This window comes from Corvus kubaryi, unplaced genomic scaffold (assembly GCF_017639235.1).
Source record: "Corvus kubaryi isolate FWS band 111438036 unplaced genomic scaffold, C.kubaryi_AGA036_p1.0 133, whole genome shotgun sequence".
NCBI lineage: Eukaryota > Metazoa > Chordata > Aves > Passeriformes > Corvidae > Corvus > Corvus kubaryi.
In genome coordinates this window covers 13474107-13500164 of record NW_024580667.1, presented here as the reverse complement: position 1 = coordinate 13500164, position 26058 = coordinate 13474107, and the positions used below count along the sequence as shown (strand labels likewise).

General features: G+C 39.9%; 1 protein-coding gene across 1 annotated transcript; it reads left to right on the top strand.

Moving 5' to 3' along the window:
• The first annotated feature begins 429 nt into the window (after positions 1-429).
• On the top strand, positions 430-25665 carry TXLNG (taxilin gamma). Its single transcript, XM_042037289.1, is given in 12 exon segments — positions 430-891; positions 893-1010; positions 1013-1233; positions 9881-10196; positions 10885-10976; positions 14198-14368; positions 15118-15312; positions 16733-16852; positions 17858-17932; positions 20550-20642; positions 21169-21264; positions 22279-25665. Coding segments are annotated over 12 exon segments (1860 nt in total). The 5' UTR covers positions 430-849; the 3' UTR covers positions 22600-25665.
• The last annotated feature ends 393 nt before the right edge of the window (positions 25666-26058 follow it).

The following is a 26058-nucleotide window of genomic DNA, read 5'->3' as shown; positions in this document are numbered from 1 at the left end:
CCATCTAAAGATTAGGATGGTACCAAAAAATGTAAAATTGTTTTTCATCTTGAAATTAAAAGTTGAATACTTCTGGTAAATATAGGTTTAAGATGTAAGGACAAGATATTTTAAGCAGTTACTGCCCCACTGCAGCTACTTTAGTCAACACTAACTCTAGACCTATTCTCTGAAGTAGTAAGTGCTTAGGCTCAGTAACTCTAAAGTTCCCGTCAGACATGAAGTGGGTACATTTGTTTTCCCGGAAAGCAGGAACATACGTATTTCTAGGATGTTTGTTTCCACCAGTTCTAAGTCATCCCCCTGCAGTCCCCGACACCCGAGGCCCACGTGTGCTCATGGCACGGACGGTGATTCACGGGAGCGCAGGTGCGCCTTGGCAGCTTAATTCCCCGCTTCCTGTGCTGAATCCTTGTTTCCACAGAGGCGATCCTGTATCCCGGCGCCGCCGCCCTCGAGCAGAAGCCCCGTGGCGGGGCGGACGATGGCTCACACGGGCATCTCCAGGGGAAGCGCTGCCTGCAGTCCCGGCCTCGGCTACACCCGCAGCAATTCCTGGCACAACTCCCTTGCGCAACTCGCTCTCCCCGCACACACGCCCCAGTTTTCCTGCAGAAGCAGCAGCCGAGTATCACTGAGTACCTCCAGTGAGCCTCCCTGACTAGAGATATTCCAGAACCGCGTGGACGCAAGCCTGTGCTCTGGGATGGCCCTGCTCGAGCAGGTTGGACCAGATGCCCCACTGAGGTCTCCTCCAACCTGACGCACCCTTTGATTCTGCTGACCCTGGCCGCCCCGCCTCCTGTCCCGTCACGGACATGCCGCTGAGTCGGCCCCGACTTCAAAGCCATGACCAAGGCAGGAACAGAGACAAGGGAGGCAGGATGCAGCGCGGGCAGGGAGGGGACCGTCCGTCACTGACCCTCTTCGCCCGGGGCCATGCCGTGCCACCACTCCTCGACGGCGGGACTACAACTCCCGGCACGCCCCGCGGCAGGGAGGACACAGGCCTCCCACGTGAGCCGCAGGTCTGCGCGGCGATTGGCTGCGGCCGGGAGGGAGGCGGGTCCCCGGGGAGCACTTCCGGTGCCCCGCGCTCGGCACTTGTTTGGATGCTGCCGTCACATCATGGCGACGCGCGGGGGCGGCGGCGCGGCGGGACCGACCCGGCGGAGCCCGAGCCTCAGCGGCGGCGGGGACGAGGCAGCGGCGGCCCCGAGCGGCAACCCCGAGGTGAGGCGGCGGCGCGGTCAGGCCCGGCGGGAGGGAGCTCCACCTTCCCCGCCCCGCCGGCTCGCGACGCCGCGTTCCCCGCCTGCCCCGTCCCCACGCGGCCGCCCGGCCCGGGCGCACGGGGCAGGGGCGGACAGTGCCCGCGCCGCCTCCGCCGCTCCCGGGAGCCTGAATCTCGGGCTGCCACCGAGGCCGGACCCTCCGAGGCACCCGCGGGCATGTGTTGGGAAGGTCCCGGCGTGGCCCCCGGTGAGCCGTGGTCGCCCCGAGGGGTCGGGAGCGGCTCCTCCGCGCTGTCCGAGGGTCGCGGGGCGGTCCCTGCCGAGCGCGGGCCGCCGGGGGCGGCAGCACGTGGCGAGCCCGGTGTGCGGGGGGCGGGAGCCGCAGGGCGGGGGGAGGTTTGCCGCCTCCCCGGGGTCTCGCCGGCGGCCCCCCCGTACCCTCTCGACACGGCCGAGGTGCGAGGCGGGAGCGGACGGGGGCTCTGCCCGCGCGGGTGGCGGGAGCGTTTTCTTATTCTCCGAATTAGTAAAAAAGACAAAAGGCCTTTTTTTTTTCTTTTTTCCATTTTCTACCGAAACCACACTGAAAGCAGGGCTGTCCCCGGTGATTTTACAGTAATTTCGGTTTGCAGATCCGTGTAGGAAAAGCTTAAAATACCTGTGCTTGGTCACCCAACGGCAAAGACTTAAAATATGCTGTAATTCAGCTGCTGTGTGTAATATCACCAGCTCGGTGTTTTATGTGACAGAATTGCCTTGCTAATCTCACGTGCTGCTAAAGTATCTCATCCTGTGCCCTTACATAAGTTCAAATGGCTTTTTAGTGGTAACTTTTTGCCATGGTACAGAGGGCAGCATCTCAGAAATAGTGACTTGGTGGTGGTGGAGGGTTATGTTGGCTGTTAGAGAGATCTAGGAAGCTACGGAGCTAGTTTTCTTCACTGAAAAGCACAATCTTCTGCAATGTGTTTTTTCTAAGATGTGTTTCTTTACTAAGAAGTAACTTGTAAGTAACTTCAGTGTCTATTATGAAAGCAGATGATGATGTTAAAAAAAAACAAACCTGCGTTCCATATTATTTCAAATACAGTCAAAAGGGATTCAGTTATTTTAAAGAAATGAAATGTGGGAGGCAATGTTAAGCAAATTTTAGTTTGAACTTTTTTTTGTGAATTAAAAATTGTTCAGCACTCTCTTGCAGATTTCCCTTCCCCTGCCTTGATACTATTTTTAGGTTCCTTGTGACCTGTTTGCGTTGGAAATTCAGAACTTGTCTACCCTGCTTTTTCCAGAATCATACTATGGTTGACTACAAAACTATTAAGTTTATAGTAAAGAGGAAGTGAAACCCCATTGGTGGAAGTGATTCATGCTATATTAAATGTTTTCTTAATTAGCACCTGTCTCAGATGCTTACATTAAAAAAAAGTCTTGTTAGATGTGCAGCACTTTGTCCTGTGTGTAAATGCGCTGAAAGCTTCCAAGTAAGCTTTGGGTTCCTGCAGTGAATTTTTTGCTAGAATTACAGGAGGTGTTTGTCGTTAATTTTTTAGGTTGCTCAAAGAATCACCAGCAAAAACAGATTTAATATAAAAGCAAAAGCACGACAGAGTTCCTTGGCAGGGTTCACTCTGCTACTTACTGTGTGGTTAAAGCATGCAGAGAAAAAAACGCAATAAAATCAGTCAGTTTAAAACTAAAATCAACCAAAATGATCCGTGTGGAGGTTGGGGATGGGAAAAGGGTAAGGACAGGAAATGGTAAGGATAAAAAGAAATAAGGGGGACCCTCCTATTGAGTCACAAGGCTCAGAGTGAATCCCCCCTGCCAAACTTAGCCCCAGGCTTGACTGATGGTTTAGGCACAAAGGTTTTAGAAGCACTTAAGCTTAACAGCACTTAATCGATGCCTCAAGTTAACGAATTTGACAAAAGTTTCTGCAGAATTTACTATCAGTACAACAGTAAGTCACTTACAGGCCTTACTTACTTAAAAATGTAAAGCACTTAAGAATCTCAGAGAGCAGCATTCACAGTACATTTGCTATAGTATAATCACACTCGTACAGACTCAGACTTGAAGAGTAGTACCAGGTACGTATCTGTGAAAAATTTCCCTCAGATCCAAGGAAGTACTCACGTTGGATGCCTGTCAGTCTTCTCAAGGGGTACAGAGTTGAGCCTTGAGGAGTGGTATCAGCCCAGGCTCCATCACCAGTGTTTGGCAGTGGTCCTCCAAGAATAGCAAACTTGGGAGTTGGCTGGGTCTGAGAGATGCCCCCCCGAGAGGGAAATGCTGGCCACAGCCTGCTGCAGTCCAGGAGAGCTCAAAGGATCTCACTTAAGACCACTGTTTATAGGGTTGCAACAGAGGGCTTTAGTCATAATAATTTTTCATCCTGGCGGCAGTTTGGGTTGGTAATTTTCTCTGAAAGTTCAGTAACAAAAATATTGTTCCACTTGGGTTGTTATTCATTTAAGAAAAATAAATTTTCAAGGATGTTTTTTAAAAGCCATGGGCTTGTTAGACATCACTAGTTCCTGGGAGCAGACAGTGTTTTTGATAAGCTCCAGATGAATTTATTCCAGGGTGCTGTTTGTCAAGGCCAAGGCCTAACAATTAGGCCTTGAGATCATGGTGTGGCCTGGGGTGGGGGTGTGAGAGATGCACCAACACTGTTTTAATGTCTTAAGCGAAATGAGGGAAGAGATGGGGGTTTTTTTTCCCCTTTGTGGTTGTGTTTGAGGTAAATTTAAAAGCTTTTCTTAAAATCAGGCATGTCATCTGTGTCAGGAGGCCACTGAAAGAGCAAAAAAACCCAGTGTGGTTAAGTGTAACAGTAAAAAGTAAGGACCATAAGCAGAGGTCATGTGAGAATGTTTCTGAACCAATATTGAAGACGAGGTCTTGAATTATAAGAGGAATCTTAATGGTGCAGTTCTAGTAGCAAAGAGTCTGTCTTGACTTTTATGAAGATAAAATACAAATTTAGGACTATTTCTTAATAGTCCTTCTGCTTTGTTGGGACTTCTAACCTTGCAGTGCTTTGAAACTAGTGATGAGCAATATTGCAGGTGCCTCAGTCCCATGTTTTGAAAGTAGACAAATGAATGCATAGAACATAGTTTTTAATATAATGACAGAACATGGTGAAATGTTTGTTTGAAATGACTTTCAGATCTCACAGCTAAGATCCTTGTTCAGTGGGGAAGCCACCTCAGAGGCCATTAGGTTTTGAGAAAGGTATAATTAGACTGCATGATCATTCAGGTCAGCGAGCACAGTATAGAGAAATATTGCATGGAGAAATAACCTTAATAAGCTAGTCTTGTGGTCACAAGCATCTGAATAATTGTGTCTAGACCAGTGGATGAAGGTGTGCCTGCTATAAAATTCAAACACAAATTTTATGTCATCCTAAAATGGTGGTTTTCACACAGAAATTGTAAATAAAATTATTACCAAAAATGATGACTTTATTTATCATAGCTGTTTGTTGAAAAATCAATATTGAGTATTGGCACTGAGGAAAAGTATATTACATACATGTTTTCAAAATAAACTTTTCTGTGTTAGCTGGAAAAAATAAATTGCTGGTATGCAGGAAGCCTAGTATTTGTTATGAACCATAAATATTTGTGATAAAAACTTAAGTTTTTTGCCACAATATTTTTTTTTACTGCAATGGGTCAGGATAAGGGGTATAAGGCTTTAGTGACCAGCTGCATGTGCAGTAAGTTTGAAAATGTAGTCAGCTGAACAGTCCTCAACAGATGTTGAGGAATTGGTTATATATTCACTTACATAGTTAGGTTGTTTTTTACAGTTGTGAAAATCTGGTTTATGTACATATCAAAGCTTCCAGGATATTTCTTGAAAGTATTAGCAATTCCAAAGGCTAGGAGTGGAAGAGTCTTTTCACAGCACAGTCCAACTGCTGCTGTGGGGTATGTAGGAGTTGTTTTCATAGATTAATGCTAGTGCTTATGTTTTTTAGGATAATTAGCTAACATACAGGAGAAAATGTATTCTGGTGCAGCTGCTAATTATGGTTTCTTTTATTAAAAGGTACATAGAACTGTTTTCAGGTGGTTTAGGGAAAGATTGAGTATGTGTATACACAGGAGTATGGAATACAGGTAAACACGGTACTGATAATAAGCACAGTAAATTTTAGGTAGCATTGTGTGCTATAGACCTGTATAGGTAGTAGAACAAAAAAAATAAGTGGGTTTGTGATACGTTTTGGTGTGGTGGTAGGACAAGTTCTGTAGGACAAGTGTCTGTTTTATCCTTATGTGCAGCACATGTTTCTGAAGCAATACTGCTTGAAGGAGAGCTGGCTTAGGCTCTTATGATCATAGCTATTTTCACAAACAGGGATATCTGTCTTGTATGCTGATCTTTTAGGTATGAAGTAAGGTCGAGTTTTCTTGATGTTAATCTTTTTTGATCAAGGTATAAGCTGAAGGTACAGAGCAGTAGTGAAAACTTCGGGGTGAGCAGGAGCAATGTTGCCAGTAATTTTTCTACAGTCATCCTCAAGTGGTTTGTCCTGTAACTCTTAAATAGCTTGAAGATGATGTGCTTATTCAGAAATATCAGCATCTTGTAATAGCTGGTTTCACAGTTAGGTAGGTAGCAAATATCTTAGAATTTTGATAAATTTGTGGTCTTACGAAATTGCACATTACCTGTGCAACGTACTCTTTTTGCTGCTCTGTAAGTCTTTCTAGGCATATAATAATAGTCTGACTCTGGGTTGTCAGATCATGAGCCACCTGTAGTTGAAGATGGCTGGAAGCTGAGGGAGCATGGTAGCAACTAGAAAAGGTAGCGGCGATTTCAGTAGAAGGTCTTTGCTGGGGTAGTTTTGTTTTGGTTTTATTCAGTCAGTACTGAGTCAGCACTATTATACAATGTGCTGTGGGAAGTGCTCTGTTCTGGCTGGAATGTTAAACTGAGAAGTTCACTAGTCTGATGAGCACACATTTGAAAAGATAAGAGGTAAGAGTTAGGGTTGTTCTCACCATTGCCTCAGTAACGAGGGAGCAACTTCAGTGTTTAATATGGGTTAGTACTTAACATTCTCAATTGTGTTGCTTATTATTGCTATACTCCCAGCTTGAAGCTTGATACAGACCAAATCTGAAACTACCTGTAGTTAAAGTGTTTTAAGAATAGCATTGAGTGTAAGAAGGCTCTTTAGACTTCTGGCTAATGTTTTTTAATATCTAAAGTTACAGCTAATGTAGAAAATTCTTTGTTAGTCATAATCAGGAAATCATTTAGATATTTGTGTCTGTGGCCCCTGTCAGGCAATAGCAGACTTCTGGGTTTTGAAGTTAAAAAACTTTCTAATTTAGGTTAAATAAGTTAGAATTTTAATATGTCAGATTTGCTAGAACTTACAGGCTACAACTTGTCACATGAAGTTTTAACTAAGAAGGGTTTTTTATTGTGGTTTTTTGGGGTTTTTTCGTGTATGCTGTCATTTTGTTCTAGCTGCTGGTAGAACCACTTTTTGAACACAGTATTTTAGCCTGTGGTCAACAATTTGTAATTGTATTTAAGATAAGAAAACTGGATATTTTTACAAAACCTGTCTACTGCTACACTGAGCTTTGGTTTTGCAGGGAGCATACTTGCTTGTCAGTAAGCTTGGATTTGTTCCATGTTCACTGGAAAACCAAAAGAAGGTTGACACGTTCTGTATATTTTCACCATCTTTTTAATTTTCAAATGTGTTGGAGATACACAGGACACTTGTACACAAACCTTTTTCTTCAGTTCAGTATTCTGATAGGTTGTTTCTGCCTTTGCTGTTAGACTTCGGAGAATGAGTCTGAAATTCTAAAAGTCCTTGTGGCTTTTTTGACAAAGAAAAGAGAATACTCAGAGTTTAGAAATTATTATTGTCAGTAAAAAATTGAACTGACACCTAATTTGACTTCAACAAAAAGCTCTGCTGAATTAATGAGGTGGTGGTGTTCACTTTGTGAAACTTCCAGATGCTTTAGAATATGCATGTGAATTGCCAGCTCTGAATTGACGTTTAGGTTACTATGATGGTTTGCTAAAAAAGAGATGGGCGTTTCATGACTTACTGGTCACATGTATGCCCCTGCTAATAGTTGTTCTTTTTTTCACTGGAAACAACAGAATTTTCTCAGATAAAAACCAGTGAACATCTTTCAGTTGACTAGGTTTGAAGCTGTGCTGCTCACAAACGTGGTCTGGTTGACGTTCCAGTCCTTCAGTAGCCAGTGTTAACTGCGTACCTGTGCTGAGGATAAGGTATTGTGTGTTTAGTTCCTTGTGCTCTGACTGTGATTAGATTGACTTTTATTTTTTAGAGGCTCTTGTGCTTTGGCTCCTTTCCAATCATCCTGCTTTACACTTCTGTTGGCAGGATTGCCTATTGCTGTGCAGTGAACTGGGCTGAGGAACTGATCTGGCTATAAGCTGTGTTAGAACAAGTTGCATGAATGTTATTGCTATCCCAGGGAAGGCGGGTATGAAAAAGGAGAATGAAATGATAGTAAGAGCTGCTTGGGCACTGCTGCTGTTCAATGTGTGACTGCAGCCACTCAGACCTCCTCAGCTCTTGTTGGAGCTGCTGGCAGTTTTGTACTCTCCTTTCAAAAAGAAACTCCAAAGTCTCTTTATGGATATCAGAAAGTCTGGAAATGCTGTGCCAAACCCGAAACTTTGAGTGTAAAGCAGACTTTCCTTTTGTTTTGCCAGACTTCTTGGGTACAAGTATCTGAATCAGAAGTTTGTGTTCTGTGCATAGGAAAATCTGCTTGTTTCAGCTGTTCTGTTGGTACTGCAGGTACTCTTGGTATCATGTTGTGGTAGAACACGCTGATCTTTCTTGTCTTGTCAACTTACTGTGACACAGTGTCTTCAGCTTCTGTATGAATCATGGGTTTTAGACAACATCTGTACCATGGTTTCAGCCATTGGTACATACAGAGAGGTGAAGTGAGCTATGTTGTTTTCACATTTCTTCTTCTTTTGTGTTTATTTGGCTTACCCTAGGAGGGTAGGCCTTTCCTGGAAGACCCACAGTTCAAGACAAGCCAAGGGGAAAGAAATACGCATTTTACAGATGACTTTTTAGAGGTGTAAAATGTTGTAATTGGTTATTAGTTCCAGCAGTTCAATTACTGCTTGACCTTTGTAGGCATTTATCAGTATGCTGTCTGACATGGTTGAAGAATAAAACTGCATTGCATTTATATTTGTCCATAAAACACGTGCATCATTTCCACACTTGTAAAGAGCTGTGCAATGTGAGTCTTCCTTGGTAAGTCAGAAGTTGTTTCTAGTGTCTATACAGATTATTTGCAGTTAAAAAGCTTCTTGTCTTTTGAGAAAGACACTGTGAATTCCATCTACTCAAGAATGAATCTACCTTGAGATAAGGTCTAAAGAAAGGGGCTTACTTTAAGAATAGAGAAATAGAGAACAACAAAGCTGTTATGCATGAATATTGAAAAAAAAATTTGTTTAATGATTTTTAAAAAACTTTTTCAAGCATGCTCAACAAATTTGAAGTTGAAATACATCTCACTGGCTGCATTCCTTTGATGTTGGCTAATTCCTTTTGAAGAGGAAAACAGTCCTATGCAGAACATAAAATCCAGTGCAAACTCCTGGCTTTAAGAATTAGCACATTTTTTAATAAAAAAAGGAAGGTAATCTGAAATTAATTTGTGCTTAAACAGCATAACTGTGTACAAACAAGCTCTGTTTTACAATTCCTTGTGATTTTAAGAACATTTACCTTCAGTTCACTAAAAATAAATCAACAAGAATGATCCCTTTACTTTGGCAATGAGTTCAGTTCTGCTTATCATGCTTTTAACTATCTGTGCACATTGTATAGTGGGATTGCAAATGGACTGCAGAAAAACACCCAGCCACCTTCAAGTATTGTCCTGAGTCCCAGCCTCTGCAGTGTAACCAAATAAACAAAACAAAAACATGCCCAACCAAACACTCTTGCAATTCTCATCAGCCTGAAATGTTTCTAGAAATTGAGAATGTTGTTCAGGTGGTGGAGAGAGAAGTCTGGAGATGCTTAATAAACTATAGTGTTACATAGAGAATTCTGCTCTAAAATATGACCATATCACAGCAGTGTTATAAAACAACTGGTGATATTTAACTTTTTGGTTAAGTGATTAAGCATTTAGCATTTTAGGAAATCTTTTGAGAAAGATCTGTTTAATTGAGCAGAAAGAATGTATTGTTAAAAATTATAGCTAGTAGGAGTCCAAGCCTGAAGCCAGTTAATACTCTCTTTTTTTGATAATTTCATTGATGTGAATTTTTTAAAAGCAGATGTCCTTCTGGTCCTGTTTATCATTCTTGTTATAACAACCAGCTTTCTCCAGTTAAGTTTATACAGTTAATTTCTGCAGTTAATACAGTTGTATTGGGCATCGCGATTGAAGTAGCTCAAGCTTCTGCTCTATGCCCTTGAAACAATGTATTTATGTAGAGTTCCCTAAACTTATCAGAGTTTCTTTTTTGCATTTTACCCTTATTTGTCCATGCAAAAGAAGGGTGGAAGTTGTCATTTTAAACACGTTTGCTTGACTGTTTACATCCACTTCCTGCTTTCCCTTCTGAAGGTGGTTGGTGGTGCCATGGAAGAAGAAGCTGGATCTCAGGAGATGGGGATGAATAACCAGGATCAGCTGGTGAAGAGCAAGTGCACTGAGTTGTCTGATACAGTGTTGCAGTATCCACAGTCCAACTGTTACAGCTTGGAAACCACCGGCACATTGGAAGAAGCAGAATATATCACAAAGAATAGAAAGCACCCAGGGTCCACGTGCTGCTCCCAAGAGTCCCGTGAGGAGACTCCTGGGAGAGAAGAGGCCCGTACTGATCCGCCTGATGGCCAACAAGATCCTGAGAGTGAAAAGCACAAAGAGAAGACTTTGGGTGTGTTCTCTTTGGCATTTTGATTTTTAAATGGCTTTAATGTTTTTGTAAAATAGCTATGGATTTGCTCTTTGTCTCAAATTTACTCTGTAGCCAAAAACTTGTCACCCGTAACAGGCTATTTTGAGAAACTCTATGTGCACTTCTGCTTGGGAAAGACAGTTCTTAATGCATATGTAAGACTCCTTCAGCTGGCAGTGCTATTTTTACAGGAATGTTAATAATAATAACGTGGTAATTGCTAATCAACTTTTTTAACTTTCTGGTTTAAATCTGGGGTTGCAGTGTTCAATGCTGCCAAAGCACAGCTGATAATTAAATTCTAAATGCTTATTAAGAACATATGTGCCAATATCCTTTATTAGTGAAACTTAACCTTCTAGATGTCATTTTTTTTCAGATTTTTCTTTTTATCTGTGCAATTATAAAACAAAAATATTTTTGTGTTTTTATATTAAAGTAATTTTTGCTATCCTAGCTGTTGAATGGCACGTAGGGCAAGACAAATTTATTCTTGCTGTGATGACTTCCCATTTGTCATCAGTTAGGATTATGCAGCTGTCAAACTAGGGAACAACTTAAATCACACTAATTTCTCATGGATCTATATTTTACTTCTAAAGACAGGCTGCTTTTCTGGTATGTGGTTTTTCTTCCTCAGTATCATTGTCTTTCATCCATTTCATAGGAAAAGAAGTGTTATTATTAATGCAAGCCTTGAACACACTTTCTACTCCAGAAGAAAAGCTGGCAGCTTTGTGCAAGAAGTATGCTGATCTGGTAAGTAATTTGTAAAGATAGCAGAAGTTATTAATGTGTTAATATTAACTATGGAATGCAAGAACAACTAATGCAGGACAGTTAATGATTTTGAGTATTTTACAGTGTTGATAAAAAAGACCCTCAGGCTGACTGAGTATTGCTTCAGCCAAACTTTCATGTAGTCGTTTCACTTCCACATGACTGCCCAAATCCAAAGAAAAAATAGGTTTTGATAACTTGGTGTTGAAGCATAATACTAGGATTAACAGAAAAGTTGTGTTCTTTTGGGAGTAATTATTTTCCTAGTTGTTGATAATGCTTCTGTGCTAGTGTTTTATCATTGTAGGATAAAGAGAAAGAACATACTATCATACAGAGATTTGGGGGGCGGAATGTTCAGTTATATTTAACTCTTCAGTGATTTTTGGGGAATGTGGGATGTTGGAAAGATTTAGGTTTAATTTGGTTTTGTGCTTTCTGATCATGTAAAGGAACGGAAAGAATGGGTTGCATTTCTTCAGTAACAAACCAAAAAGAAGCAGTTCATAAAGTTCCCGCCTCAAGTATGCTAAATGATAATTTATTCTCTAAATTGATCACAAAGTTGGGGAGTTAGAGGAGAGGGTTCATAAGCTTAATTTCCAGAATGTTCTTGGAGATAGCAACACTTGACTCGTTTGTCTTTAGACAGGGACAGACAGGAATGGAAAGACTGGAAGTCCTGTGTGTATATGTTTTCCCACCATATTTGTAGCTATAAAATGAATGTGAACTAAAGAGATTACAAAAGCATAAGTTTTCTCAAGCTGTCAAGTGTATTATATGCAAATATTTCTGAAAATGACATAATGGCTGCACAACATGGCATAACTCTTCTGAAATAATTTTTTTTCCTTTGAGATTTATACTATCTCCAGAACTTTGAGGATGATCTAGGAGGTAGTCTTTTTACTCACAGAGGCAATATTGATTACTTAAGAACAGACTTAGATTATTTTTATTGAGGAGATCGAGTCCTCCGTGGAGGTATTACATTTTTGCTTTGTTTTCCTTGCTCTCTCTCACAAGCTCTTGGTTCACGTGAGTGCATTTCCTTTAAAATTAGTAGCTTCTCTAAGAAGTCACTTTCATTTAAATGAGAAACAATAATAGTTCTGTGTTGTAACTCAAGGATGGAGAACCCACCTAAAAAATGAGCTTTGATATTGTGAGAGGAAAAAAATGCCGTAAGTTAGTTGTTTCTTATGAGCAATTGCTCGTGCATGCGATGCCTTTTCTATTTAAGCAAACTGCTCCCATGTCACCTCACAGTGGTCATGAGGACCTGCATGAGGAGCTAGGCCAGCATGAATCTCTTGATTCTGCAGAAAGAAAAGAGTCAGCCCTATTTTCACTTCAAGTTTTATTATTGAAAGAAAGATCTCAAAACGATTAGGAAACAGCTAGACCAAATAAATTGTCATTTCCTTCAAGAAGCTTGGCAGTCAGAAGAGATGTGTTCTCGTTTTTTGCCCTCGCAGGAGAGGATCAATAGACCACAGGCGGAGAAAGCATTCACAGTCACCATCCTGGAAAACCACTTGCTTTCCCCATGATGCTCAGAATGGCTGAGGAGCTGGGTGGGAGCTTGTCTGGCTGTAAGAATAGCTCTGTTTCAGCTAAATGAGTTTGAGAGATGCTCCTGTTCCACTTAGAATGTTTAGGTTGGATCTGATTGTGTTCCTTTTAAGATGCATTCTTTTCTTCATGCTAGTGGTGGGAACCACTGGCATACATGTCGGCTTTAATGCCAGCAGAGGTTTGAACTGTTTATGACAGTGCACCTACAATGCTTTTTTTCTTTTTTTAAAGATTCATCATCTTTAAAGCTCACTGTCAGGTTTTTCAGTGGTGTCTCATGAAAAGGACTGTACAATGAAGGTAGGAATGCCTCTCTCCTGGCAAAAGATCTTCCACAATTTTTTTTTCCGTAATTTGGAATCTATCAGGAGATCAGCCTGTGATGCAGGAAGGTTTGCATCCTTGATGATATGTCTCACACTGGCACACTTTTACAGGCCTGACGTTTCATAGGTGTGCAGACAGCACAGCCACTTGAAGTGGTGTTTTCTGGCCATGCAAGAAAAGGGCTTTTTATGTTTGGATGTGAAAATACTCCCCTAATATTCCTTTTCTCTAAACTAGATTAAAGACACATTTAATTTACTGTTGTTGTGGAATCCTTGACTTTATTCTTTCTTCTGTGCTTCAGCATTATTTTGAGCTCTTTCAGAAAACCAGCACTGTATTATTTTTCTGTCATGGTTATGTTCCTCATTGCCAGCCCTCTTTTCCTGTGGTGTCCCATGGCTGAGGCACTATCTAATAAGAAACAGTGTAACACTTAACATTGTTGCCTTCTTTGCAAAGAAACAGACTCTGAATAATACCGTTTCTCAGGGAGCCCAAAAATCATGTATAATGGAACATACTCTGTGAGATACTAATGCAAGAAACTTCTGTTCACTGGATATTCACAGAATAGATTTTTAAGTATGTATGCAGTTTAACTGTGTCATCTACCATGTAGACAGCCTAAAGGAAATAGAACAAAAAAATTGCGTCAAATGGTTGAGACTGCAGATCTCTTTAAGTCATCCAAGTCCGGACTATGTAGTTTTAATAGTAACTGACCTGATTTGTCAGGGCTGCTGGTTTTGTCTGTTCTTTTCTGAAATACCTTAGCATTTTACGAACTTGTATCAATTACTGCGTCCCTTCGTAGGAGCTCCTGCTGACAAGGAGCTCTGTGGTTTTTCTTCTTGATAGCAAAAACAAGACCTGTTGGATAAACAGTTGCATGTGCTTTCAAGATAAGAGTGGGAAAAGTTGTGACTTGTTGAAAAGCCAGTCTCAGCTGGCTTTTAATTGTATCTGCCACATTTTCCTTTCAGAGGGCTACTCTTACCCCGGAGATGAAAGCAGGCTGATAGCTTGTGGTCAACGACAGGTCCATGCTGCCTGTTCCTCAAAGGCAAATGTTAAGTTGGAATTTGTGTATTTTCATCCTCTGTCCTTACACGTTTAGAATTGTCTGTAGGATGATGGTAGTTTCTCTTTAAGATCAACTTGGGGCCTTAATAAAATTTTACTTCCTTGTTTTCATCCAAAATGCTCAAAAGTTTCTTCAGTGTGCTCATCTAGATGCATAAAGATGGTTTCACCTATGTTTATTTAACAAATTTACTCTCTAACTATAGTTGGAGGAGAGCCGGAATGTTCAAAAGCAAATGAAGATACTGCAGAAGAAGCAAGCACAAGTTGTGAAGGAGAAAGTCCACTTGCAGAGTGAGCATAGCAAGGCCATTTTGGCACGTAGCAAACTGGAATCTCTCTGTCGGGAACTTCAGCGTCATAACAAAACTTTGAAGGTTAGTTTACTTACATAAATGACTGTGCTGCTGGTGACTGAAATCTTACCCATCACTGCTTAAAATCAGGACTGCTGCTTTTTTCCTTGTCACTTTGCCCATTACCTGTATATGTAGGAGATGAGTGGCATGTAATGTAAGCATAGCTGATTTTAATGTAAAGAGTACAGGGATAGTTAACTTGCTGATCTTCTCCTTTTCACTCTGAAACGAGTTCATATTACTTGCAGTATTTGATCTTGTCATATTTGTTTCTGGGAGCAGTGCTGATGACTGCTGGAAAACATAGCACAAGTGAAATAATAGCAGCATGAAATAGCAGGGTAACCAAAAAGCTTAATTCTGTCAGAATATAATCGATGGGAGTGAAATGGAAGAGAGCCAAGAATCTGTGATTGCTGTATGAAATTGCATTATAGTAGCAATGCTGGTTTTTGCATCTGGATAATGCTGACATTTGCAAAGGTATTTATGTAGCACCTTAATACCAGCCTTTGAGTAATGTTGGTAGTGGTAAAGACAAAAGTTTCTAAAAGTTTTGCAATTTCTAGATTCTTTGTTCCACACACTTCACATGGGTAGCATTGGCCTATTATAGTCATGGTTTATATTAGTTCTAGCACTCTAGAAATGGAAACTGTACAGAAATGAATTACTGCCATTGTTTCTGACTCAAAAAGTGCATGGTTTGACCTGAACACTTCTAATATTTTATATTTAAATATTTAATGAATATTTATTCATAAAAGGAAGAAAACATGCAACAAGCACGTGAAGAAGAAGAAAGACGGAAAGAAGCAACTGCACACTTCCAGATCACACTGAACGAAATTCAGGCCCAACTGGAACAGCATGATATACATAATGCCAAGCTCCGTCAGGAAAATATTGAACTGGGGGAAAAACTGAAGAAACTCATTGAACAGTATGCATTGAGAGAAGAGGTGCTTACAGTACTCTTGTAATGGGATTTTATTAGTTCCTCGACTGTAAGGATCAGATAATTATTGAAAGGGGACCAAAACCCCCTCATGTTTCACAGCCATTTTGTATTTGTAATTTTTTAAATTATTCTTTTTACTTCACTACTGAGGAAAATTTAGGAGCTGTTTGGCTCACTGTCTGCCTTTTCTGACTGGTTTTGAATATCTAAGTTCAGGAAGCATTGGAGAAGGTCTTTCACAATAAAAGTAATCAAATAGAATTAAGTTGTCCAGAGATTGTGGAACCTCGGCCATTAGAGGTATTCAGAACGCAGCTGGGCAAGGTGTGAGTAACCTGATCAAGCTTTGAAGTTGACCCTAATTTGAGTGGATTAAATGGCCTCCAAAGGTTACTTCCAACATAAATATGTATTAATAGTTGAAGTTCTTCAGAGTTATAATTTCACATTATAATGGGAGGGCATATAAGACTTATTCTGTCTTATTTCTTCTACTTCATTAAGGTTGGGGTCTTTCTGGGAAGCTCCTTTGTGTACATAGCTGCTCTTGTTGGCACAGAACTGAAGTAAGATATCATGCTGTAAGAACATATTTGGCCTGGTGTCATAGAAGTGTCTCTACTCTAGGGCTAACTGAGCTGTCTCTAATTGGCACCAAGATGTGAGCTAGCTGCTGTAAGCTAGCATGATGGCAAACAGCCAGTTCTCCTTGTCCAAGAAAGAACTGAGCTGCATGGAGTTCTACGACTAACATTAGTTGGCTGCTGCTTAGCTGGCACAGGAGGTTTGGAGTATAATTTCTCAACTGTTTCTGGGAGGTTGTTTTTTTGTTTTGTTTTTAATCTGAATCAGTTAGTTGGAAAGCTCTCTGTAGGCTAATTCCATACCTTGTGCAATCATGGAATATTTGTATCTACCATGAGACTATATGGGGAAGAGAAAAGACAGGAAGCTGCCTTGTGTTACTTTATGGATGGAAGTAATACTGCAAAATGCAATGATCTGTGGGATTTCATCAGCTAAATAAACTGTTGTTGCAAACTTTGCTCATTTTGAGCTTTTTTAATTATGAAGACTAGAGCTTTCAGAAGTAACACAGTAAGGGTTAGAAGTAGATAAACCAACTTCAGAAGCAAGGATGTAGACTACTTGCCACAGGATTTTTGCAATGTCTGATGTGAAGTGACTGACAGTGTTGTACCAACTTAGTGAAACAGGCATCTTGCTTCCATGAAAGACAAAAAAGGGTAATTACAGCATATGGAGATAAAGGGGGGGAAAAGCATGTAAATCAGTCTTTTACCACTTTCTCTTTTGCATGAAACTTTTAAACAATGTGCATCTCTCCAAACACTACACTTGCCTTCATTGACCAGCAGACTATCTATGTTTGACTACTATGATTTTCTTTTTTCCTTTAGCATATTGATCAAGTGTTCAAACATAAGGAACTGCAGCAGCAACTTGTGGATGCCAAACTTCAGCAAACTACCCAACTTATTAAAGAAGCAGAGGAAAAACATCAGCGAGAACGGGAGTTTGTAAGTGAACTCTATATATGTTAAAAGAAATAAAACCCACCAAACCAGACATTGCCTGATTTAAAGCAAATACAGCAAATTGAGAGGATTTTCTTTTAAAAGTTCAGATAGATTTCAACAAGGAGACTGAGATTTAAGTTTTGTATATGATGCCTTTAATATTGATGTCTATGCTAACAGGCAAGTAATGTTACCTGTTTGCATTTTCTCAGGAAATATGCTGAATATCAATTAAATTTCTCTTAGACTGGGGAACATGCTGTGAAACACCAAAAGTACTTTCTGTGGTCAAGAGTTGTAACCTTTGTTTTTATGCTATAAGAAATAACAAATACGGAATAAAGCACCTGTTTTTTCTACTCTGTTTGCCCCCCAAATTGTGTGTGTTGTTTTATTTCCATGTTGATAATCAGCAATGTACTTGCAGTCTTCTCAGAAGTTTTCTTCCAATGAATCTGTAACTTCTAGACAAAAAACCTTGTTTTTTCTGGATGATCTTAAAATGACCATGCAGTGTTGGATTCTTTTATTTTTTTTAATGTAATTTCTGAGTCATAAGCAGATGAAAATCTCTTCAAATATGAACCTACAAAATGGTGTCAAGTTGAAGTAAAATTGTTTTGAGCTAATCTGCAAAGATAATATTTTGACTGAAGAAATGAAAGTGGAAAATAAATTCGAGCGGTTACAAGCCAGTTATAAATTACATACAGTTTGTTAATTAACTATTCATAATTTAGCAGTTCTAACTTTCTAGAGAAATAGAAACGCTGACTCATGTTACCAGTTAGAAAAATGTCTCAATAAAAATCTCTGCATGCCGTCACATGCTTTAAACTGTGTATATGAAAATACAGTGTAGTAATAAAAAAAGCCTATGTGAGAAAACATGGTTGAATAGCCCTTAGGTGATGTTAATGTTTGTTCATTTTTAATCATAGATCAAGTTAAGCCATTTTTGGGAGTACTTTTGTTCATTATGTGGCTTTTTGCATTATTTTTTAGCTGCTAAAAGAAGCTACAGAGTCCAGACACAAATGTGAACAGATGAAGCAACAGGAAGCTCAGCTGAAGCAGCAGGTATCTTTTTTTAATGGAGAGATCTTCAGTAACAGTTCCAAAAAGAAAATACCAAGAGATTTGTGACTGTAGTGAACATAATGCAACATCTGAAAAAACTTAATATTCATCAGATTCTTGTGAAGAGTACTTTGCATTTTTTAAATTGAGTCTTAAATTTAATTTCCAATAGGTAACTTTTCAGTAGCAAAGCATGAAATATAAGTTGTAAAGAATCAATGTTTTGTACTTGCTGTTTAATACGTCTGGAGAGTACTGTTCCTGGAAGGTGCTAAACATTGAATTTCTGGAGTTTAGTGCTCTTTTAAATTAATAGTGTTAATACTACAAAGACTAGAATGTAGGAAAGCTTAAGAAGTAAAGCTTAGGAAAGCATGGCTTCTCTGAAAATATTGTTCTCTTGTGGCTGTAAAGAGTTGTGTGGGGATTTTTACTCAGGCAGGTTTTAGAATCTGTTTCCATCACCACCTGTTGTGGAGGATTGGGAGCAACCAATGTCACATTTATCCCTGTAGTTATTCAGACTTAGTAACCTGACTATCTCTGTCCACAGACCCTGCTGTCTTCAAATTATTTTCTTGTTGTAATGTAAATGCTACAGCAAAATCCCCTCTGAGAGAGGAGAGATGGTCTCCAGTTTTTGTGCTTTGGTTCTGGATCACCTGCAGTCATTGACCACACGTGAGCTCAGCACGAGGCACAGGGAAATGGTAGCTCCAGCCAACACCAGAGCAGTGGGAAGCAGTAGCCATTCTGTTCACTGTGTGTGTTCACTGTGTGTCACTGCTTCATTTGAGGTTTTGTATGAAGTCTCTGTCCTGGTTTCAGCTGGAATAGAGTAAATTTCTCTTCTGTAGCTGTGTTTTGGATTCATCATAAGAATAGCATTGACAGCACACGGATGTTTTGGCTGTTGCTAAATTGTGATTACCTTGAGTCAAGGGCTCTTTTATGTCTTACGCTCTGCTACCGAGGAAGGACACAAGAAAACCCAAAAAACTGGGAGCATAGCTGGGACAGATGACCCTGTCCAAAAGGCCAAAGGGATATTCTAGACCAGAAAACACGCCCAGTATATAATATAATATAAACTGGGGGAGCTACCCAGAAAGGGAGTTGATGTGGGCTTGGGAATGGGGTCTGGCATGATTGGGCAATAGGTGGTGAGCAACTGTGTTGTGCATTACTTGTTTTTTCTTTTTTGTAATAATTATCATCATCATCTATTATTATTGTGTTATACTTTGTTTCAATTATCAAACTGTTCTTACCTCAACCTACAGTTTTGATTCTCCTCCCCATCCCACTGGGGTGGGGAGTGGGGATGAGTGAGCAGCTGTGTGGTGCTTAGTTGCCAGCTGGGCTTAAACCATGCCAGTGTCTTTGAAAGCTGTTCCATGCCCTTTTTTCACACTTACTGGACCCAGTTCTTTCTGAGGCTTTCCAGGAGTTAGGTTTAAAGCACGTGTGTAGTTAGATGTAATCATACACATCTCTATTGGACTTGAACACAGGAATATCCAGATACTTCCAAATATTTTTTTTGCCATGCTTAGTCTTTTATGATTTTTTTTCCAAGTTGATTACCCTTTATTTAAAATCTCACTGCCTTTTCTGTTGTTTTTAATAGTTACAATGGGTATAATTAGTGGTTTCTTGGGGACAACAGATCTTTTTTTATGGAATATGATGAACTAGAAGGTTCAGTGACAATAATGGCAAAGAGCCATGATGTACTGCTGACAAACTAGGCTGATTCCTGTTAAAAAATTCCCTTTACTAATAGAGCAAAACACAGTATTTCTATGCTCTGAATTGTATTGTCCTGCAACCCCCAGTGTAAGAATTGAGAAAACCTACTGTTCTTCACTGGGAGTAAGAAGTTACTGCTAAATGGTAATGTATTCTTAGAACATCAAATCCCACACTGATTAAGAATTATTTTTAAAAACGATGTTATTAAACATATTTTGCAATTCTTTCTTGGTGATTTATCTTGCAGTGCAGGGCAAGAAGATTTTCTGTCATTGAATGTTAATGCTCTTCACTTTTCAAAGTGTAGTGCTTTTCACTGTTACGTTAATTTCTTTTCAATATTCACTTTCCATGATTTTTGCTCACTGGGTAGATTACATTGGTTGTGAATGTGTATTTTGATTTCTGAAATCAATCCTGTTTATTTTGTCCCAGCCTTGGTTATTAGCTTTGGCTGGTTAAGGTGGAAAGGTAGGTAATTCCTAAGTTTTAATTTCACTAACCAAGTGCTGAATTTCCTGTATATGTGTATGTCCACAGATTTTTTTTTTTCCCCAGTGGGAAAGTAAAAATGAGGTAGTGATGAACTGTGATGTCTTCCAACGTTTAGTTAAACATAATGCTCTCTTTACTTCAGAATACACTGCTGTTCTATAAACACAGACCTCTAGTTCACATATAATTTGAACAGCACATTTTCAGACTAGGTCTGCATGTTCCTCAAATGGAAATTGTACTGTAGTTTAAAAAAAAAATAGGAAGTTCATGTTTTACTATTTCTAATTTCATTTTGTCTTGTACCTACATATTTTTGTATTTGTATACACTGTTCAGATTAATGTTCCTGCCTCTTTTCCAATAGCTTTCTCTTTACATGGATAAGTTTGAAGAATTCCAGACCACCATGGCAAAAAGTAATGAGCTTTTTACAACTTTCAGACAAGAAATGGAGAAGGTATTTATAGTACTACCTAGTTTCATAAAAAGTAATACAGAAATGCATGCTGTTAGTGGGTTGCATTTTAGATTTTATAAGCATTTGCCTTCTGAAAATAGAAGGAGTATTCTTACAATTTCACAATTTCATTTGGATCAGAAGATAGGGTATAAGAATTATGGAAGAGAATTATGTCATTTTTTTTTCTGTTTTTTGACACAAATAATACCTAAATTGTAATTTCAGTATTTTACCAAATATTGCTTCTCATTCTCTTTGGCTGTGCTTATGTTTTAAAACTTTTCCTGGAGCTTTTTATTACTTGTACTTGAAAGTTGATAGTCTGTTTCTTTTAAGACTCAATCTTGTTTTCTTTGAATGCAGAATCTATATTTTTTGGGTTGATTTTGTTCAGAAGCACGTCTCCAAAATAACTTGTTCAAACTGGACTTGGAAAGTAATGCTAAGAAGTCAAATTACTCATGTAATATACTCGTGTTGCAACACAAGCCACAGAATTAAATCTTTTATTTATCTTTTGTAGATGACAAAGAAGATTAAGAAACTGGAAAAGGAAACCATTGTGTGGCGTACAAAATGGGAAAACAACAACAAGGCTCTTCTGCAAATGGCTGAAGAGGTAATCATGTTTTAAGCAGCAGTATGGCTCAGCTAGAGTCTGAGTCCTAGAGAGCTTCATACATTATTTCAGTTTTAGAGAACTGGAAATAATACACTGTAGCCTCTTCTTGGGTTGTCTGCGTTACATTTCTTATTATGTAAGGTATTGTCAGGCATTTCAGGCATGGGAAATGGAAGGCTGTTATGTAAATCTAAGCTGATGGCACAAGAAAAATTGAACCTCGTCTTTGCTTACTGTGTAATTGGTGGGATAATGTGTATGAAATCATACTAGCTGAAGGAATTGACTGTATTCCAATATGCTGAGCAAAGTTCAACCAGTGCTGTGATAGAAATCTGTTTGAAATACATGCGATTGACATGAAGGAAGTAACCCCTGTGTGAGGTATCGATTGCTTTCTTGCATTGCTGCTGCTTTTGAGGTCATGAAATGCCATTACTTACTTGTAGTCTGGCAGGAGCTGCCCAGTGCAGCTGTGCCTGCGCTGTCCAAGGCCTGGTTCAGGTATGTGAGGTCTGGCCTTGGCAAACTGTGCTTGATTTGAGTAGGTTCTGCTGTACTGCTGTTTACCTTTCCCTCCCTTGTTATAAGGAGCTAATTAGGAGAGCCACGAGTATGGTACATTCTGGCTTGGATTCTGCTGATGGATTGGGGATTTCTTACTTCCGTGCCCTTCTCCTCCCTATAGTTGCCATTATTTGGGTTGTAGTTGATTGACAGTGTTATGGGATTTCATAGTTAGGGTCCTGTTTGATGCCCAGCCCTTACTTACAGTTAGCATTAAGTGGTTATGTAGTTCTCATTGCTTGTTTTTAAAGGCATCCATTTCCACTCCAGCTCACGGTTAGGTGAAATATTCTGAGGAATTGGCTCTAGTTCAGCTGGAATTTGGCCTACTGGATTATTTAAGACTTAATATTCAAGATTAAATAGTGGTGATTCTTTTCATTAATTTGGGGGGGGGGGGGGAAATGGTTGTATCACAGAATTTTTATTTCCTTTGTCCTTCAGAAAACAGTAAGAGATAAAGAATACAAAGGCTTTCAAATAAAACTGGAGCGTTTGGAGAAGCTATGCAGGGCCCTTCAGACAGAAAGGAATGAGCTGAATGAGAAGGTGGAAGTGCTCAAGGAACAGGTTTCTCTTAGAGAAGCAGATGTGGATCTGGCTGTGCAGGTGTTGCAGTCCTGCACACTCAATTCCCATGAAGAGCTGGGAACTCCCATTGACACGGAACCAGGAATCCAACCCGATGCGGAATCGTGTGCGGCCAATAGCTCCGAAAAGACTGTCTCAACAAGTCCTGTTCCTGGCACTGAATCTGTAGACTAAAATGAAGTGTAAACACTGTATTGAGAGATATATTTTGTGTAAAACTTTCTCTGTTGGTGGTAACTATTTGGTTTTGTGGTGAAAATTTTCTTACTTTTTCTACCATATCTGTATTTTCTTAGAACTACTGGACTTATGTGGTACAGGAAGCTGCATAGCAGCTTTAAATAGCTTAAACTATAAATTTTCCACAACTGTGTTGCACATCTGCCTCATTTTTTAAAAGAAAATATTTTTCCATAAAAGGATGCATGTGCGTTTCCTCCCCACTACACAAATCACTGTCATGGAAGACTGTGTACAGATCTAATATCGTTTGGGGAAAATGGTGACAGCAAGTCACTCTTTTGTTTTAAAGAACAGCACTCTGGTTTTGTTCATTGATTTGCCACTCACTATACTAAAGATTATCAATTTTTCCAGTAAATTTATCTACATAAGGATGTCTAACGGCCAGTAAAAAAGTCAGCTTTCCTCCTATATATGTTTTCATATATATGAATGGAAAAGTAAAGGTCCAGAATATAGTAAAAGATACGTTTAAAGGGTTTTATGTACTTCGTGGTATGAAAAAACAGCTTTGAAATACATTAATTTGCAGCTGGTGAAACAGGGTGTACAGCTTTTTGCAGATGTCTCAGGGTTGTGTTGTAAAGGTTAGTTTGGACTATTTGCCCTACCTGTGAACATGTTAAATATGTGTTGGAAAATGTACAGTGATGCTACCGAGTGGGATTTGGAGCTGTGGAGCTTGTTGCACAGGTGTTGGTCACATGCTTCCTTCTTAGCTGCAGTGTGTCCACCACATGATTATCCTGACTAGAGAAATCCATTCATGTCTGAGCAAACCTCTGGATTACCTGAAGAGCTGGCAAATAAGACACTTCCTGCTGGAGGTGTGGAAGACGGGAGTCTGGCATACAGACTTCCTCTAACAGCCAGGTATGCGATGTATTTAAGTGTTAGTTAAGATTATAGTGGTTATAATTGAACATGAAGATTCAGATACTTTTCCTGAAGTACAACATGGAATTTCCTGCATGTTCAACCTCAAAGCTGCACCAGTTGGCAGAGTGCCTTCCCAGTCAGGTTATCTATTAAAGATGGTACTTCACATTCTTAGGCTAACATACCACAAGCAAAGCCCCCTTGTTAACCTTAAACCATATTGTATTTTCCTAGAAAATTTGATATCCACATTATGACTTCTTTTCTTGAAAGGAACTAGGACCAACGTTTATTTTTTAGCAAGGCAATGTGATCTAACTACAAGCTACCCCGAACTTTAATTCCCATGCATTTACTTTCTAGTTTTGGTTACTGTCATTATAAGAAATATGAACATGTGTAGCCTTTTCTGGTACTTAAAGTTTTTTGCACTTACTTGGGAGGGGATTTCTGAATCAAGCACATCTCAACGAGCTTCCCACCCCCATTGCCCTTGGCAGTTCAGTGGCTAAGTTACTTAAATGTTCAGGCTGCACTGAGCTCCCAGTCCTTTTCCTGTAGTGATGTATGTTGAAATAACTTAGCTGTCTCGGAGAGAATGGTTATGTAAGGCCTAACACATGTGTTAGCTCATACCACTAAGAGGAACTGTGCAAAACTGACATTTCTGAAATGGAGTAAATGGGAAGCTGGCCATCTTTCTCCTAAATTTTTGTGGGTTTGGTGTTTGTCGTCCAAGCACAATGCAGGAATGAAAAGAAGGTAGCAGTGAGCAGTCAGGTTAGATTCAGAGCTTTGAAATGTTGATCGTGCAAACCCTGTAGCATAAAAATAACTGGAAAGAAATATTTCAGACTTGCTGTTCAAATTACTTGCTTTATAGAACCAAGCTTGAAAAAAACAGGTGGTGTGAGAACTGGTTTTCAGCTAACACTAAGTATGATGTAATTTTCCTGAGGAAAAGTGCGAAACTTTGTATCTGGTGCATCATACCCTTGGCAAGGTAGGACATGCAGTTTTCTATTTTTACAATTTGTTATTTGGACATTTGTATTCTGAACAATTCTTTCGGTAGTACTTGTTCTACATGGAGGCAAGAGAGTTTTTGGACCCTGCTGCAAGAATAAAATAAAGGGCTTTTAGAGACACGACAGATGTATAGAACAGCAATACAAGTATCTTTGTCACTGGCTAAATATGTAAATGAAGCAGAATGCCCCAGCTGAAAGGCTTTTAAAACGGGGATAGCTTCTCTCTTTTCTACTACCATCAACATACCCTTATCATAGCAACTTATCTGGCCAAGGCAAGCTGTACTTCGCTTCCTGGAACCAGTCAACAGAGTTTCATGCATTGCTTAAAAAGTGTTGTTTTAAAAAAAAATACAAATTGATGTAAGGGATAAGCTCAGCACTGTCACTGATCTGCCATACTGCAGGCTATTGCACTGCCAGGCTGCAGCCGAACGGGCTCCAGTAGGGTTTTTAAGTAAACTTGTATTACTGCCTTTCTCCCACTACTACAAACCATTTAACTCGGGATGTAAAGTGATGCAGCCTGAGATGAGTGTGTCTGATTGTCAAAACTGGGGCCTGGTCAACAGTTTCACCACGATTAAGCTGCAAGAAGCTAAATTGTATGTGATTCAAGACCCAAATACGTGTATAAATACACACGTAAGTTAGGGCTGTATCTCTATTGTTTTGTCCTTCCTTTCATTACACCTGGTTATGTTACAGTTCAATTCTCAGGTGTTGCAGAAAATCTACCTCTTTGGACTGTAGATGGAAATAACTGTGAAAAAAGTGATGCAGAAATCTAGTTTGTGCTAAACACACTGCTTTATTTTTACAACCCATGTCTGCTTTCATGAGGAAAAGTGATAAATGAACAGGCAGTCTTTGTTTTGCTTTTCAAAAACATTTTGTAGAGATTTTTCACTAATGTGAATCTGAAATTTTATCTACTCAATTCTGTATAGATTAAGTAAATAAGTATGCTTAATATATTGGACTCTGAGTTTTTCTTTCACATCATACTCATGTCTTCTGACTGAATCTGCTGAAACTGTATTTATTTGAAAAGTCAACAGTGAGAATTAAAAGATGTGAAATTTGATTTCAGGCGTATTGTTGGAGTGAGCTGCCCTGGGAAGGGGCTGTTCTGGGGTCGTGGCAGTGACTTGCACGTTCCTGGTGGTGTCTGGTGGGAGCAGCCCGGGGCAAGGGGTGAGTGGGTGCTGCACTCTGCTCACCTGACCTGGAGTGTCTTAAGGTGACGGTCACTTGAATGATGGAGAGCTGGAGCTCTGGCTGAACCTGCACCTGCCTGCTTTGAATTCTGCTCGTGCCTTCTCTCTCTAAAAACCTATCCATCATAGTTCACTTGGGTGCACTGTAAAAAAGTACCGGGACTTAGGCTAAAAAATGTTTCCTAGTGAGTTTATCAAGTGCTCCACACTGTGTCATACTATGTGGGATCATTTGTTCCTGACGTACACTCCCTCCTAGT